Source organism: Wyeomyia smithii, chromosome 3 (assembly GCF_029784165.1).
Source record: "Wyeomyia smithii strain HCP4-BCI-WySm-NY-G18 chromosome 3, ASM2978416v1, whole genome shotgun sequence".
Lineage (NCBI taxonomy): Eukaryota > Metazoa > Arthropoda > Insecta > Diptera > Culicidae > Wyeomyia > Wyeomyia smithii.
In genome coordinates this window covers 27246627-27263681 of record NC_073696.1, presented here as the reverse complement: position 1 = coordinate 27263681, position 17055 = coordinate 27246627, and the positions used below count along the sequence as shown (strand labels likewise).

General features: G+C 46.0%; 2 protein-coding genes across 3 annotated transcripts; both read right to left on the bottom strand.

Moving 5' to 3' along the window:
• Positions 1 to 1069: 1069 nt before the first annotated feature.
• On the bottom strand, positions 1070 to 3882 carry LOC129727708 (pre-mRNA-splicing factor CWC22 homolog). The gene is made up of 3 exons (XM_055685781.1): positions 2592 to 3882; positions 2071 to 2531; positions 1070 to 2006 (listed from the first exon to the last, which is right to left on the bottom strand). Exons 1-3 carry the CDS (start codon positions 3751 to 3753, stop codon positions 1197 to 1199), a joined length of 2433 nt encoding a protein of 810 aa, XP_055541756.1. The 5' UTR covers positions 3754 to 3882; the 3' UTR covers positions 1070 to 1196.
• Positions 3883 to 8603: 4721 nt separating this feature from the next.
• On the bottom strand, positions 8604 to 17055 carry LOC129729366 (serine/threonine-protein kinase Tor). Of its 2 annotated transcripts, none has more exons than XM_055687888.1 (6): positions 16435 to 17055; positions 15941 to 16373; positions 14936 to 15873; positions 10513 to 14882; positions 9637 to 10458; positions 8604 to 9578 (listed from the first exon to the last, which is right to left on the bottom strand). In XM_055687888.1, exons 1-6 carry the CDS (start codon positions 16652 to 16654, stop codon positions 9009 to 9011), a joined length of 7353 nt encoding a protein of 2450 aa, XP_055543863.1. In that variant the 5' UTR covers positions 16655 to 17055; the 3' UTR covers positions 8604 to 9008. The 2 variants fall into 2 exon arrangements, with proteins under 2 accessions (XP_055543863.1, XP_055543864.1); XM_055687889.1 differs by having other exon boundaries at positions 10513 to 14879.

The following is a 17055-nucleotide window of genomic DNA, read 5'->3' as shown; positions in this document are numbered from 1 at the left end:
TGAACCGAGATTTACGAAAAAATGTGACAGCTGTCATTATTTTTTTAACCAAGCACTCAGTGGTGCCGTTCTCGGCAATAAATTACCGAGACCCGGCAATAAATTTTAAGTGTGTAGTCTATTCGATGTTGAGAAAATTATTGGCATGTGAAATTTTTGCCAGTAATACAATTGTCTTCCCCTGTAATTTATGTGAAAAGTAATCTGCAATCACCAAACGTCACCGGTGGAAAAAGATTTAATTTGTATACAAACATCAGTTAAAGACTTCTCCCAAACATAAACCCTGCGCACGGCTATGGCCTCAACTCTTTAAGGTATAGGAAACTTAGGATACCGCAATTGCACTTATCTAGAAACATCAGTAGAAGATAACGATGTGGCGCCAGGCGTATGCGCAAGAGAATAAACAACACTTGCTGCACTCAACTTGTAGATAAAAGCCATGTTTTATAGCGTACGGTTGGAATTCGTTGGTGGTAATTTGGGACGATATTCGAGTTTGATTTTTTGAAGTGGTGCTCAAGGTAGCATAGGGAAAAACCTCTATAGGAAATTGCAATTGTACTTACCCTAAATATGAAGGTGGAGCCGAATTGTATGGATGAAAATGAACCTTTCCATTTGCACTGCCTGCTGGATATAAACCATGTGTGCGCCACTACCGGTTGATTAAATTTGGTGCTGGGGAGAATATTTAGGGCACTTATAACACATTTTGAGCTTGTTGTTTGTAATTGGAGCGATAATTGACTGCAGTTTTATAAATGATATAAACTTATGAGTTTTCAGAATCTTGGATGCTCCTAATTTAATTTAGTATGTACAGGCCATGTTCGATTTTGGCAACACGTCCAAATTTAATTTTTATGATGCCTCCCGGACCAAAGAGAAAATTCAATAGCCAATTATATAACCAATCCGATCAGTGTTGTCCGATGCCTACCGGACTGAAGCGAAAATTTAATTCAACTGTTTTTACTATTAATTTAATAATTGAGTAATTTACGAGACGCAGTCACATCAGTGTTACTGCTACATACAATCACAGCAAATATTTATCTACATGTAGATTTCTGGAAAGCTTTAGTAACCAGATTTAGTGTATTTTTTTCTTAACACAATTTCTATTACAAAAATAACATTTTTGTATATTAAAGTATATTCAAAATGGTCACTTTCGATTAAACTCTCATTCATCGTCGTTCCTTGCTCCTTCTTCTATGCTTATCAGAGGACCTATCTCCCTCCCTTCCCCGCTCAGAATAGTGTCGTTCCGCCCGATCGTATCGCTGGTGCTCTGCTATGGCACGTTCATCCCAATCGCGTCTCGCGCGATATTCGTTTTCGCGACGGGATTCTCTGTCTCTATCAGAATGTTGAGGTCGGCGATTATCACCTCGATCATCCATCGCTCTTCTCCGGTCCTGATGATCATTTCTCTGATCTGATTTCTGACGACTCCCACCGTTACTCTCTTTGCGACGACCCTTTTTCTTTTTCCGTCGGTCATCCTCCGATTCGGAAGAGGAATCCGATGAGCTATCACTCGAATCGGAAGACGACGAGGAAGAATCTGATGATGAACTTTCTTTATCCTCTTCCTCCGGTACGGGAGCGGCCACCGGTTGAACGACCTGCTTGGGAGCATTCTTCAAGAATTCACGCAGTTCATCCGTCAGTCCGCCCAACCCGATCGAGGTGAAAAAATTGATCGCGAATCGAGTATTTTTCGGATGGTCCCGAGGAAAAATGCCGGAAAAGGGTTCTGCCAGTGTCGGGTCCTTGAGCCTATTATTGAGCTTCACAAGACCCATATATTCGCATAGCTCCTGGAACAGGATCTTAACGAAAATTCTACTGGAGCTGGTGGTATCTTCCTCGTTAAGGCGAATGCAACGCATCACATCCCAACCGATAGAATCGGTGAAAAGTAAATGGGCGAAGAATTTACTCACGTTACGCAGTCGATTCGTATCCAATCTGTGCGTTGTGGTGTAAGTATCCTACGGAAGGAAAAGCTTAATGTTAAATTTTTTATCAAAGCCTGTAATTTAAAAAAAATCTTACCACGAAAATCTGTTCGAATGGTTCGATGTAGATTTTATTGATCATGCAGAATCTTTGCGCTAGCAAACCGTAAAACTTTTCATAAGTTCTCTGCTCGGCACAACAATCCAGAAACATGTGACACAATTCCTGCTCCTGTCCTGGTTTCAACTCCATCTTCATAAGCTTATGTGCACATTCCTCGTAGTCCAAGCTGGAATGGATCGTCAAGTAGATTGTCCTCCGAAGCGCAATCAAATTTGTCTCCGTATTGTCTACGATGAGCTGCTTCTGTGCGCCGTCTCCCTCCTCACCACTACCCCCATCGGAGTCACCTTCATCGTCTGAATCACTACCACTTCCACTACCCGACCCTTCACCGTCTCCTTCATCGTCACTAACGTCGCTACCAAGAATCTCCTTACTAATCGCTTTGTATTTCGCCTCATTTTCCTCGTAGTCGTTGTCCACCTTGAAGACATCTGTAATTAAAAAATATGATCAATTAGCCGCTGTTATCATTAACAAAAAACCAAACCTACTCAGAATATCTTGCGTATCGGTCGCCTCATCCAGCATAATCAAATGCGTAAACTGGTCATCCTCCTCGACTAGCTCGAGTGAGTCAATCACGGCCGAATGATCCTTGAAGCCGTCCTTGCGAACCTGAAACACCACCTCAATCATGTACTGTACCCGTTTATCGAGCTTACCCTCGTGCAGAATGTTTTTTAACATCTCGAAGATCGCATTAATTCCCTTTCCGGACACTTCCGTCAGTTTTTGACCAACTTCTTTCAGAAAAGCAATTGCCACCTCCACCGAATCGTCAGTTGGATTTTCTACCAGCAGCGTTAAGATTTCCAGCGCAAGAATTTCGTGTGCCACACGTTGATTAACCAGGTGGGCCACAAAACGTGACGCCGAAAGACAAATGCTTTTGTCGTTCCGCCGGAAACCTCGTTTAAACTGGATTACCAATCGTTTCAACAGCAGCTCTCCGATGTTTGGAAATTTTGAGTTGATGATCGCTACAAGAGCGGCATAGACATGTGTGAAGGTTGGTGATGCTGCTTGTGCTTGGATAATCGAACGGCATAACAACCCACGCCCGCGAACGATGTTCTCCCGCAGCAGTTCTCTGGTAATAATTCCAATGTTGTCCACGTTAACTTTGTTGATGTAACCGTGAATGGATTTTTTCAATGCTTCCCAGGAGATTCGTTGATACGCAGCAGATGTTTTGTCTGTAATTTCTGCCTGCATCATCCTGAGCTTAGCGGGCGGAATGTAAGCGCCACCCGTTTTCGACGTAAGCAAATCAACCGTTCTGCGCACCGCCGGTTTTTCATTTTTGAACAAAGCTTCATCTCCTTCTTCCTTCCCTGTGGGTTTTGCGGCCGCTGATGCTGGTGGTTTCTCCACACTTTTACTGCGGGAACGTTCGCCCGGTTCCAAACTTCGACGAGTTTTCGCTTTACGCTCGCGGTCTCTGGAACGGGGTCTTTGAGTTCTACGTTCATCGTGTCGGTCTCTTCGGTCCCGACTACGGGATCGAGATCTCGATCTGGAACGCGAGCTGCGTCTTTTCCGAGACGATTGCTTTTTGCTATCTTTGCTCTGTTGTTGCTCACTTGGCGGACTGCCTGATGCACTGAGATCTCGTTTCTCCCGTCGCGAACGTGTCTTTTCCGGATCGGACATTGTGCGGAACCTACAACGCTGTGAATTACTCAACTTGCTTTTAACTGCGAAGGCTTTCAACGATTTTTAGATAAACTTTTCCAGCTGCATCAAGTTTTTACAAACCAAACCAAACACGACACGAACAAACGTTTGACAGCGACTGTCGGCGGTATAATATAAACCCTTCAGAAACGTCTTCATCAAGCTGCGCGTAAAGAACCGATTCGGGAGCAAAGGCGATTCACAAACTTGATAATTTTTGTGCTCCAAAAGCGACGTCTGGTATAAATTAAAAGAACTAAACTTTGGAACGATTTTTGAACATTAAATTATTAAATTTTAATAAACTTCAAAACATAAAGAGAGCATTTAAATTCGAATACCCTGGCGCATGTCCCAATTCGAATATTCAGGGTGGCGAAAAAGTTATCACAATCAAATTCCCTGATGTTCCCTGATATTCCCTAAGATATAACATTTAATTCCCTGATATTTTAAAGCATTCAGCACAAAAAAGTACAAAAATTATGAACGTAACTCTGAAATTCAAATGAAAAATGTATTTTATCAAATATAAAATAAACAGTAGAGGTCCCGCATAAGCCATTAATGCTCAAAAAAAAAAACAGTTTTAGTACTGAAGTGTCATTCAAAAGAGAATCACGCCTCGTTTTAAAATATTTTTTTTATTTTTTTAGGTTTTCTCTGACATTCCCTGATTTCCCTGGTATAAAACTAGATTCCCTGACATTCCCTGATTTTCCAGGTTTTCGCCACCCGCCAGTATTGGAATTTTTAATAATAAGGCAAATGGCGGTATAAATGCCTTTTATGAACAAGTTATCTGGAAATGGGACACCCGAAACAATGTTCAATTCTGAGAGATGGCGCTGTAGTGATAGTGGTAGTAAAATCGAAATTTCTACGAGCATTTTGCTTAATGACGGGGAAACTGCTATTAGTTACCCTGTTTTCATATTATTCTAACTTTCTAGTAGTTACTTTTACAACAGAGAACAGACGTTCATCTTATTTTCAAAAGATGTGTAAAAACATGCAACCGTCATTTACCAGTAAGTGGTAATGCTCCCGCTATGTGGCGCTCTTGTCACTTACAAACCAAGCACTGATGTCGATAAAATATCGATACGGCAATATTTATGCAGTGTAACTGGGGCACCACAAGACAGATGTCGTTAGTATATTAACGTATTTTAATTCAAATTTTTACACATGATTTTCAAATTTCTTTGTATGAACATGAATGTCTGTTCTCTGTGCTTTTACTATATGCAATCTATTTTTATCAAAAACTTGATTTTCTTATACAGCTCCGTTGACTCAATATAGTAGTACAGCAAAATCAAGTTTTTTGATAAAAATAGATTGAATATAGTAAAAGTTCTAGATTGAATATAGTAAAAGTAAGTACTAGAAAGTTAGAATAATATAAAAACACAGTAACTAATAGCAGTTTCTGATCCGGAGCGGGCGGCTGAATCATGAAACGCGGTGTCTCGCCAGTTATATCAAAAACGGCAGCACCTTCGCGAGACTAGGTATCGCAGCCCTAGTAAGGCAGCATACTGAATATTAAATACTAAGAACAATCCAGATATAAATACGGAACGGAATAATCGGCATAGACCTAGGTGAACGAAAAAGGACAACGATTATTGGAAACTCGGTACTTGGAATGTAAGGACTCTACTCGAACCGGCACGCGCAAGTATCCTGGCTAGAGAGCTGCGAAAGGTGAATGTGGAGGTTGCAGCTATACAAGAGGTGCCGGATAACCGCAATGCAAAATGATACAACTCGCCCGTTTTGATGTTGACAGTTGCCTTAACGGTGAGTGTCTTGTCATTTCTCTAATGTATAGGTTCGCTACATTAGATAGAGGCCGATCAGTGACCATATATGCGTGTTGAGAATTAAAGGCAAATTCTTCAACTACAGCCTAATAAATGTGTACGCACCGACCAACGAGAAACCCGATGACGAAAAGGAGGAGTTCTATGAGCTCCTGGAAAAGACATACAATGAGTGCCCAGGACACGATATGAACATTGTCATCGAAGATGCAAATGCACAGGTCGGGCAAGAAAACTTCTTTCGTCCCGTAACTGGTAGGGAAAGCTTCCACTCTACTACGAACGACAATAGCCTGAGGCTTGGTAATTTCGCTGCAGCTAGGGGGATGGCTATCTGTAGCACTCATTTTGCACGCCGGAACATACGTAAGCACACCTGGATGCACCCGAATGGAGAGCTTCGCTCTCAAATTGACCACGTTCTGATTGATGGACGGCACTTTCCAGACGTTACAGACGTGAGGTCGTTCAGAGGACCGAGCGTTGACTCGGATCACTATCTCGTAGTAGCCAAAATCCGCACCCGGCTGTCTAACGTGCTGAAATCCAAGGCAACGAGGAGGATGCAGTTGAACATCCAGCGGCTATCAACTGAAGGAGTGGCTGCAGAGTACTCGCAGAAAGTTGATGAACGGATTGAGGAAAGAGTTGAAGGGAACCTGAATGAACAGTGGAGGCACATCCACAGTTCGATCAGCACTACAGCGCGAGAAGTGTTGGGTACAACTGCGGCAGCTGCGCCCAATGAGTGGTTTGACGCTGAGTGCCAGCGAGTAACGGAAGAGAAAAACCGCGCCAGGGGTCACATGTTGGCCACGGCTGTGACTCGTCAGAGCATGGGTAGATATCGAGATGCAAGAGCCGCTGAAAAGAGACTCCATCGCCGGAAGAAACGACAGCATTGGGAGCGTATTCTTGCGGAGGCGGATGGTTGCTTCTCCAGGCACGATGCGAGGAGCTTCTACAAGAAGGTTCACGGAATCAGGAATCGAAACGTGTCAGCCCCTGTTATGTGCAACGATAGGGAGGGGAACCTGATAACCGATAAAACAGAGGTGGCCAGGCGTTGGAAGGAACACTTCAGTGTGCTTTTGAACGGTGAGGGAAACAGTGGAGTCGAAAGGAGCAGGATGACTATTGAGAATGATGGTCAAGCTGTGGATCCACCATTCATGGACGAGGTGAAGAAAGCAAAAAAAAGAGCTGAGAAACTGCAAGGCAGCCGGGAAGGACGGCATTCCCGCCGAACTCTTCAAAGTCGGGAGCGAACAGCTGTTTCGTGCTATCCATCGGATCATGCTGAGAGTGTGGTCTGATGAAGAATTGCCCCCGGGCTGGTTGGAAGGTCTCATATGCCCGATCTACAAAAAAGGCCATCGCCTGGACTGTAGCAATTATCGGGGCATAACTCTTCTCAATACCGTGTACAAAATTCTCTCCCGCATCCTGTTCCACAGACTGAGGCCGTTGCAGGAGACCTTTGTTGGCGAGTACCAATGCGGTTTTCGAGGGGGACGCTCCACGACGGACCAAATGTTTACCTTGCGACAAATCCTCGATAAATTTCGAGAACACAACTTGCAGACTTCAGGGCAGCGTACGATTCAGTCAAGAGAAATGAGTTATGGCAGATTATGATTGAACATGGGTTCCCAACAAAGCTGATTAGGCTGATACGTGCCACCCTTGAAGATTCTACATCAAGCGTCAGGATAGCCGGTGAGATATCGGATTCGTTCGTGACGGTGCTGCGGTGGTGCTAGATGGGGAAACATTTGAAGTAGTCGACGAATTTATTTACCTGGGAACATTAGTGACATGTGACAACGAGGTTAGCCGTGAGATAAAGAGGCGGATAGCAGCCGCAAACAGGGCCTTTCACGGACTACGTAACCAGCTAAGGTCCCGCAGTCTGCAAATCCGTACTAAACTTGCACTCTATATAACACTGATTCTTCCGGTGGCTCTCTACGGCCATGAATCTTGGACGCTGAAAGAGGCTGATCGGCGAGCTCTTGGTGTTTTTGAGCGTAGGATTTTGCGTTCAATCCTTGGCGGCAAACTAGAAAATGGTATTTGGCGCAGACGCATGAACCATGAAGTGTACCAGGCATACAAATCGGCGGATATAGTCGAGCGGATAAAACACGGCAGGCTTCAGTGGGCTGGGCATGTAGCGAGAATGCCGGATGAGCGTCAAGCGAAGGCTATATTTGGCAGGAATCCCGATAGAGGTCGTCGACTTCGGGGTGGACCCCGCACTCGTTGGATGTGTGCTGTCGACGAGGATGCACGCGAAATAGGTGTTAGGGGCGATTGGAGGATAGCAGCCCAAGACCGAGGGACATGGCGACGTATTCTGGATTCGGCACTGGATCGATAATCAGTCTGTCGCCTTAAAAGTAAAATAAAGTAAAGTTGCATGGTTTAGGTCTTTGACTGACAGAGCCCATTGAATATCGCAAATAAGTAAATTTTGTCCATAAATTATAGATACAAGCTCTCAAAAACACAAAAAAATGTTGGTCAAGAACTGAAACTTTCACTGCACAGCGAGATTTATGAGATTTTACATGAAAAAAAATTCTATATCTCATCGGGAAGCTGAGATATTGGCTTTTTTATATTTTTTTTTTGGTTCACCCTAATCACATATTCAGACAAACTGAATAAAGGTTATAAGAACGTTCGCATTGTTACGAACGAAAATTAGAATGCAAATTTTCGATGCTTCGTATGGAAACAAGAATTGGGGTCTTTCACAATTGATTTATCTGAAAATGAAAATGAATAAAAAAATAGGTATTGGATGTCCTACCACGTGGAATACAATTCATTTTGGCTGTAAAGTTGAGCCTCTGGAGCATCAGAGAGAGGATTTAGATGACTTGACGACTGCAACTAGCATTTTTCACAGTCCATTTTGAGTGAAACTTGAGGACAACTCCGGTAAAATTGAATGTATCCCTCAAAAAGCAAAAAAATACAAATGTGTTTAGCGTGCTTAACTGCTTATATTATACGACATTTATTACAGTGTAAGGATATTAGTCAAGTTTGCAATGTGTGAATCTAAGCTTGTAGCTTGAATTTCACGGTGACAAAATTGGGTTGATTAGTTATACTAGTTTTAAATCTGAAATTTGTATATAGCTAAACAACCCAATTACTACATAAAGTTTTAACTATTCCTGTCCGTAAGTGACAGGTAATCTAACGCGTTATTACTAGTTTATTGTATTCATACTCTTTATAACGTACACCACCTTACTTTAGGATAAACTGAGGTGTTGCACCTCTACCTCTCCTTTCAATACCATTGGAAATGTACATCCCAAGAATATGTAAAGAAAGCAAAGCAACACACCAAAAGGCATTCAAAAAGTAGAGTTGCGCTCTCTACCAGAACGGACACCATCCGATATAGCACTGGCAGAGGTTCTCGTTATTGGTAGCCTGGCGGATCAGTAGATCGATTTGCCTCTGCACCGACACTGGTTCCACATTGTTAAAGTCTTTGCCGGTAAGCTTCTGCTTGACCCGATCGACGATAGCCCGAGCCTTGTTATTTGTAGCTTCAGCCGGATTAGCCACACAGTTACTGCCCTGGTCGGTCACCTGATCCCCACCGGCGTTAGCGTTCGGTTCGTTAACCCGCAAATTACGGGCATTAGCCGCCAGCAAGTCCAAAGTTTCCTCCATACTTTCGGTCGTACTGTCCACATCGGTGGCATTCTTCGAACGGCGATTTTTGTCCGCATCCAGCAAGCGCCAATTTAGTAATGGATCATACACGAACGCTTCCAGCACGGCCATCAGACTGTCCTTGTTGCGCCGTAGCACGTTCATCACACTTTCGCAGGTACGCCGGTAGGTGCCCTCGATACCGGTCACTTCCATTGCGTTGATCAGCATGCGGGTCAGCCGGAAGGGGATTTTTTCCGGGAATTTTTCGCGCGTCATTGCCACCTAGAAAATTAGCAAATTAAAATGAGTTTGTTTTTTGGTGATTGATTTAGTAGCATACCTCGAAGCAATCTCCGAAATCAATGTGTAGAATTTTTCCACTCAGCCGGTCCAACATCAGGTTCGAGGGATGGCGATCGCCCAGTCCGAGGATGTAACCAACCATCGACATCACCGCCAGCGAACGCGTATAGTTGGTTCTTCTGTCGAACCACACCTCCGATGAGGGACTTTTCAGCCAGAGTAGTTTCGCGAGATCGTCACCCTTGGTGAGATCCAACGCGTACTCGAACACTTCGACCTTCTGCATCAGCGTCAGATGGTCGTAGTCTGGTGCCATCCTTAGCATTATCCTATGCTCGATGTTGAGCATCGTTTTTTTCTTGTCACGATAGTCTCTGATCAGGGTGTGGAGCGTGTCACAGTGTGGGACCCAACCGATCAGCCCGGAGTTGGTGCTTAGAGGGATAACAGCGTACCGCTGGATGGTCAAATTTCTCCGGAACGTGTCCGGATCGTTCAGTAGCAGGGTGTTGACCAGACCGAATAGCTGCATAACGCGCTCATCTTGGCGCAAATCTTCATGACCCTTCAATAGGAACATGTATTCTTTGCCGTTGGAGCCACGGATGCAGAGTTTTCGCGGTCGCTGCTTGGAGGTGATAACCTGCATGTTGGACTGCAGGCTGGCGATTCGGATCAACTCTTGACCAGGTGCGTAGCTTCCTGGAACGGCCAGCTCTAGATCGCGACAGGCCAGCAGCTTTGGACTGACGTACTGCAGCTCTAGGAAGGTAAGCTGCGGCAGCTGGCGAGAGATTCGCCGGAATACGTGGTAGTACAGATCCCAGGCCTGGTTTAGGTCACGAATGTTGCCGGAGTTCTATGGAGGGCATGGGATTAGAAAGTGTTTAAGAAAATCAACGATTAAAATTACCTTATAGTGTTTACACCATTCTTGCGCTTCGTTTAAATCCCTTCCATAAGCCTGGTTGAAGGAAGTTTCCTTCAAGGTTTGTGGTCCACGTTGAAGCATTTCGTGCAACGGTTCCAGTGTTTCGAACATACCTTTAATATTCCGCTCGCCGAAGTATAGTCGCGAGGCTTCCTCCAGTCCCTCGTGCCACTGTTCGTGCCATAGAATGGCGACCCGTATCAACTCCTCGCTGCACATGATCGCTTGCTTGACGAGAGTCGACGAATGTTCGCCCATGGAGTTGAGAATTTTATGAGCTGCCTGTCGGCGGGCCTTCGAGGCCGAATTAGAAGCAACGGTTAGTGGGTATACCAGAGCCTGCGGATGGCATTTACCGATATCATTCAACAGTTGGTGAATTAATTCACCAACCAGATTGCGTGGGGTATCGATCCGAGCGATCAACTGTGGAATGACCTGCAGCCAGGTGTTAATCTCAATCATACGCATTCCCTCCAGTAGAGCGTCGAACACCTTTGGATACTGACCGTAGTCGAACCAAAGCGTTAGTAACCGTAAAGTATCCTGCAAGGAATTACCGTGCGACAGGTTAATCGAGCGGAAAAAGCCTTCCACTGCCGGAACGGCATACTGACGAATCATACACTTCTCCTTATCTCCCCCAGGATTTTTCTGTAGGTCTTCCTGCTGTTTTTGATTCTGAACAACCTCAAAGTTCATGTACGCCCACAAATGCCACGCTTTGTACCAGTTCGAATCGTGCCTGGTTGCCTTTTCGTAGCATGCCAGTATCCCCTTGATGGATTGTTCGTTAAGACCCTGCAGCTGGTTTTGCCACTGTCCCAGCTTCATGTAGCATCGCGCAAGCAAGCGTCGATTCTCAACCTTTTCCTCTAGCTCGACAGTTCCCTCCGTGCTGATGTCCGCCACGAGTCGATTCAGCTGATCGTAAGCCCGCTGTCTTTCACCGGCCATCCAAATATGCTTTGTATAGGCAAAACTTATATCCGGCTCCATAAACTCTAACGGATGATCCGGATACTCGGCCGGATCGTACCGCAGTAGCATAACCAACGTTTTCTCTGAAAGCTTTAGTGAACCGCTCTTCCGGCAGAGCGAAGCAAACTTAAGCCACGTGCGCACGTCGTTCGCTGGATGAACGACAAGTGAGTGCACCTGCAAAATGCGCTGCCAATCCTCGACCAATCGTTGACCACCAAGCAGCCGATCCCACCACATGGCTTTGATTGTTTCCTGTCGCTCGGGGATCAACTTATATTGAATAACTTCCTCCAGCTCCGCCAGCATTTGAACGCACACCATCGCTCCGTACGCACGTTCGTACGATTCACCCGCCATGGCGGTCAATTCCGTATCCAACAGATCGCGGGTATCATCAATCAACGTCTGCGCCACATCGTACTCTCTATGGTGAATGGCTAAAACCGCCCGGTAGAACGACCCATCCTGCGTTTCTTCTGGAATAAACTTAACAAACTCCTTCATACCTTCCCAATCCTTCAAACCCCAAGCAGCTGCCGCCGCTAACCTGCCAGCTTTAGTTTGCCCTTCGGTTCCCAGCGATTCCCACTTCTCCTTGGTCAGTGTATTTAAAGTGGACCACTCTCCCAGTGCTTCTAGGCAACGCATCTGACCTAGCCGTGATTCCAGATCGTTCGGATTTCCCGCCAGCTTGTCCTCATACAGAACCAGTGCCTTCTCCCAACTGTGCAATTTCTCATACCACCGAACCTGCACCTTCATTTCCTCCGAGGCACTTCGATGCTCCATCGCATACTCCAGTAGCCCTTCGGCGGCTTCCTTTTGCTGCAATTTATTGTTGATCAATATCAACGACTCGAAAACGCTTTGATCCTTTTCCTTCATGTTGTGGAACTCCTCCTCTTTATAGTGCAGGGCTTTAGCATAGGCTCGGCATTCCATCGCCCGTTCACCGAGCAACTTCGGATCGATACGAAGTGAATCGTTCTCGCAGTGTTCCATGAACTCGGCTAAATTCAAAATAGTCTGCGTAATTTCCGGCAAATCTGGCACCATCAGTGCCTGCTGCAAGCTAGAAGATAGTTCCTCCTTCAAATTCTCCGGTAGATCGGTCCAGCAGCTAACGAAGGCTGCATTAAATAAATCCTTCAACAGCTGGGGGTAGTTTTGAGCCAGCGTCCGACAGGAGCGCAAAGCTGGACTCTTGGATTCCTTCAGCAAACCAATGCTCAGCCTTCGGAGCCACTCCAGCCAATCGTCCTTCGATACGCGTCGGTTGGCTTTGAACGCTAGTTGCAGATCAGCGGTGGAGACGTTCAGCTTGCGGATTGTGGTGTCGCTGGCCAGAGACATTTCCCGATTTTTGAATCGGGCCTGCCGTAGACGGAACTCATCGTCCAGCGCTAAGGTTGTGCTGCTTTGCAGCTTCGTCAGCAGCTTGTTGTATTCGGTGTAGGAAATTTTATGTTTAATCATAACGCGATTGACGAGCGGCACGAATACAAGGTATTTTTTGCCCAGTTGTATCATGATCGAACACAGAGTTTGCAGTGCGGCTGTTTGTAGGTGGCCCGGATGGTTATCCAAGACACGCACCAAGGGGTGAATTATGCGCGAGGAGAAATCGGTAAAATCTAAGATTTCCGCTAGATAGTTTATGGTTTCCAGTGCTGCTAGCGAGACCGCGAACGGAACATCGATCGGTTCGAACAGTTTCACGATTGCCGGGATTATTAGATGGAGATAATAGTCCAGGTTGTTGCCGAACTTTTGCAAAGCAGATAACAACTTAACGGTGACCGTTCGATTGGTGGAGTTATCATGCAGCAGCACACGCAGAATCTGCGGCATCAGCTGGGGAAGGTAGATTTTGAACTCACAGCCCAGAGCGATTGCGATTTTCTCCACCAAAATGATCAGCGTCGACTGCAAGGGATAATTACTATTCCAGAAACTACGGATGAGCTGGAAGATTTCATCCATGAAGCTGATGATGTGCTGCTTCACGATCTCGATCAGTACTGACAGTTGCTGGAAGAGGAACTCTTTCAGGTTCATTTCGGCGTTCCGTATGTTACCCAATAAGCTGGGTAGCACCTGCGACAGGTAGGGAACGCATTTGATGCCCAGGCTTTTGAAGATGAAAGTGATCGCCTGAACGACGCTGATGTGGTGGTGCGAAAGTGTCGGATCGCGAAGAATTTTCATCAGAGTGGAAATCGCTACCGCAGGATAGTACTCTTCCAGCTGATTGCCCATGTTGATCAACATTTCCGACGTTGAGAGATCGGTATACTCGTCCATTTTAGCATCCGAAATCGATATCAAAATATTGTTCGTTTGACTATCAATCAAACCACGATTCATCTTATGCTTGTACGGATCCAGAGCACCGAGCAATCCCAAAACGCGAATCGTCTCCCTTCGAACGTAGGACTGTTGTTCGGTTTTTAAAAAGTTGATCAAAATATCAATCAAATTTGGATACTTGTGGTAAGGGGAAACTGCCTGTCCGGTAGCACTAACCAACTGCCCAAGCGTCCACAACGCCACAGCTCGCTTATCTGTTGATCCAGCGTCGCTCAACATCTCCAGTAAAGTAGCGAGCAGCTCATCGGACCATTTCTCAAGCACCTGATGACCCCCATTCACTTCGGCCAAGTCACCAATCGCTCTCAAAACGTTCAACACAACCCCCGGATTCGACTCCGGCTCTTTCAGTTTCGGCACCAGAATCGTCAAAATTGGTCTCATGTACGAGGAAATCAACCGCGGCGTGCTTACGATCAAATGATCCAACATCCGGGCACTTTGTTCCTTATTTCTACTCATCCCGGAGTGCTCCAGCTCCGTCAGAATCTGTACCATTGTCTTGCGTAATCGCGGCATCACATAGGCCGGATTGATTGCCGATAGTCGGCCAATAATTATAATCGCTAGCTCCCGTATCTCGAAAACCTCGTCGTTCATAGTGATCAGCAGCGAACTTAGGAACCACGGCTGAGCGAGCTGCGAGTCGAAACTATCGTCCAATGATTTCAGCACCCTCAGTCGTACATTCGGATCAACATCGGTAATTCCGACAATCAGTATCTTTTCCAGCACGTTGCCGACGGTTTGGGTCAGCGTTTCTGAAACGTCAACTGAATCCACCGATTGCAGGGCCAGTTTCAGCAGAAGTGTGCACGTCTGTACGGCTTCGATACGAATCTCCTGCTGCTCGCTGACGAGAAAATGATCCGCGCAACGTTGCACGAACGGCAGCAAACTGTGTCCCTCGAAGTTAAACGTTCCAAGCGTACGGAGCGCCAGAACCGTGGTCGGAGTGTCCTGAACCTGCTGCTCGTACACGTTGGTGTTGATGGCTGCTGAAATGGAACGAAAATAAATCATTTATTTCTACTTTCTGACATAAACTTACCTTGTCCCCGTCCCGGCAGCCACTGGGGCAAAGGTTTATTCATCAGCACACAGGACAAAATCTTCAACAACCCGCTAGTGATGTCCTGCTTGACCTGGGGAACATTTTCGCACAGCTCGTGCAGACAAACCGTCAGCCCGGTGCTCAATCCAGTAGACAGCATCGAGGCAAGGATATTTTTAATATCCGACGTTATCGCACTCTTCAGCGCGTGTCCCAACAGCGTGATGCACATGAACACAAACGGATCGACACAGGGTTTCTTTTTGCTGGGAGTGTCTTTCGGGGGCAGAGCCGCCGTCACGACTTCCATGATACGTTTGATGTGCCGCTCGATTTCTTTCTCAACGGCGACCGCAATGTAACCCAGGGTGATGAACGCAAAGTTGCGTTCCTTCTCTTTACTCTTCAGCGTGGTAATCAAATAGTTAACAACCGTCTTTAGATGGTTGTTGACAAAGTCGCGCCTGTTAAAGGCAGCCAACCGTGGCAGAATCGTCAGCATCGATTGAATCACGTAGGGACTCTTGGAATTGCGTTGCTCTAAGACCTTCTGGCAAATTAAGTCGTAATTTTCATTAACCAAATTCCGACAGGTGGCCGACTCCTGAATGGAACTGTTCTGCCGGAAGAATTTCACATCACTACTAAGTGAAGAATAGCCGGCGCTACTGGAACTGCTACCGCTGAGTTTGTCCATAAACGGAACCCGAATCCGAGGAAAGATGCCGTGACTATCATCAACGTGACGCGTTCGACGGTCCACGTTTAAACTCTCCAGTTGGTTGTACTTTTTCTCCCAGGCGGAATTTGAGCTTCGCAGAATCTCATTGAAAACGATCAGCGCTCCGTGGATGCGATCATCCCGGTTAAAGCTTTTCTCGCGCGTCGGTAGCTCGTTAAAACACTCCTTAGCGCTCTCAAAGCAGTGATGGTACCTTATTTTGTCGAGTAAAAGAACACAAAATTAGCTGTAAATGATGTTTAAGATCAAATTAGACTTACCATTGCGGGTTGTTATTCTGTTTCGTGCCTTCGCGCTGCGACGTCACAATCAGCACTGCCCTAAGTGCCTGACCAGCGCCCTCTCGGATCATCGGTTTTGGATCCTTGATCGGTACGAAAATGTGCTCGAAAAAGCTGCCCACCTGCTGGTAGAAAAACGTCGGCATTGCCACGGCCAACTCGCGCAGTACGAGCACCGCGGCATGACGTTTACCCTCGGTTCGTTCCTCGGTTAACCATTCGAAGGCACGTTTGATGTCAAACTCGAACGACTCAGCACCTTTGGAACCCGGTAGAAGGGCTAACTTTACCAGCACCTTGGCCACCAATTCCATCACACAAATATCGCTCGACGGTAGCAGATTGCGGAGGTTGTTCGAGTAGCGCGAGATGCGGGTCGTTGTGTTGACCACGTCTCCGCTGATGAGACAATCTGCAAGAAAAGAAATTTTCATAAAGTAAAGAATAAAAGTTAAACTGAGGATTTTTTTTACTTATAGCCAACACGCCACCCTTTTTGTCATTTGTATCGGGACTGGACAGCATCTCGAAAATGTGATGGTTAAAATCCTCGAAGAACGCCAGCAGATCATCCTGTTGCATTTCGCGGAGCTCCGTCTTAACGTAAAGCGACAGCTCCTGTGCGGCCTTATTCTGGGCATCTTTGTTGCGGCTTTTCAACCCATTCACAAATTGCTGCACCACGTTCGACATGGCGTTTTACGCACGTTTGTTTTGTAAACAAACCAGCGGTCAAAGACCGGCTTGATCGAGCAAAACACCGTAGCCTGTGGGCCACCCCGGGGGGTGGTGATGGAAGTGCCGATTGAGTGGGGATGAAAACAATCGACGAAGAGGAGAAAATCGATGGAGCACAAAAACGACGGTCGCGCCGCTTACGGGATTTGCCGGCGCTACAGGAAGCGGCGAAAAATGCACTTTTCGCACTGGATTCCGTTTTTCCGGCGGAAATTGTACCCGCATTAACTGCGGGAAAGCTTTATTGAACTTTTACACCACTTTTTGTTTGGTTTTGATGCAATTATACAGCTGGTTTTTGCAATTCTTTATCGCAAAACACACCACTCGGACAACTTTTGCACACACATCTGACG

Bases quoted from the DNA above. Each gene is read 5' to 3' on its own strand.
- LOC129727708 (XM_055685781.1), bottom strand. From the start codon at position 3,753: ATGTCCGATCCGGAAAAGACACGTTCGCGACGGGAGAAACGAGATCTC. The intron at 2,532-2,591 runs GTAGGTTTGGTT...TTTTAATTACAG, and splicing joins CGATACGCAAGATATTCTGA to ATGTCTTCAAGGTGGACAAC. The intron at 2,007-2,070 runs GTAAGATTTTTT...TTCCTTCCGTAG, and splicing joins CATTCGAACAGATTTTCGTG to GATACTTACACCACAACGCA.
- LOC129729366 (XM_055687888.1), bottom strand. From the start codon at position 16,654: ATGTCGAACGTGGTGCAGCAATTTGTGAATGGGTTGAAAAGCCGCAAC. The intron at 16,374-16,434 runs GTAAAAAAAATC...CTTTTCTTGCAG, and splicing joins GGGTGGCGTGTTGGCTATAA to ATTGTCTCATCAGCGGAGAC. The intron at 14,883-14,935 runs GTAAGTTTATGT...GTTCCATTTCAG, and splicing joins GCTGCCGGGACGGGGACAAG to CAGCCATCAACACCAACGTG.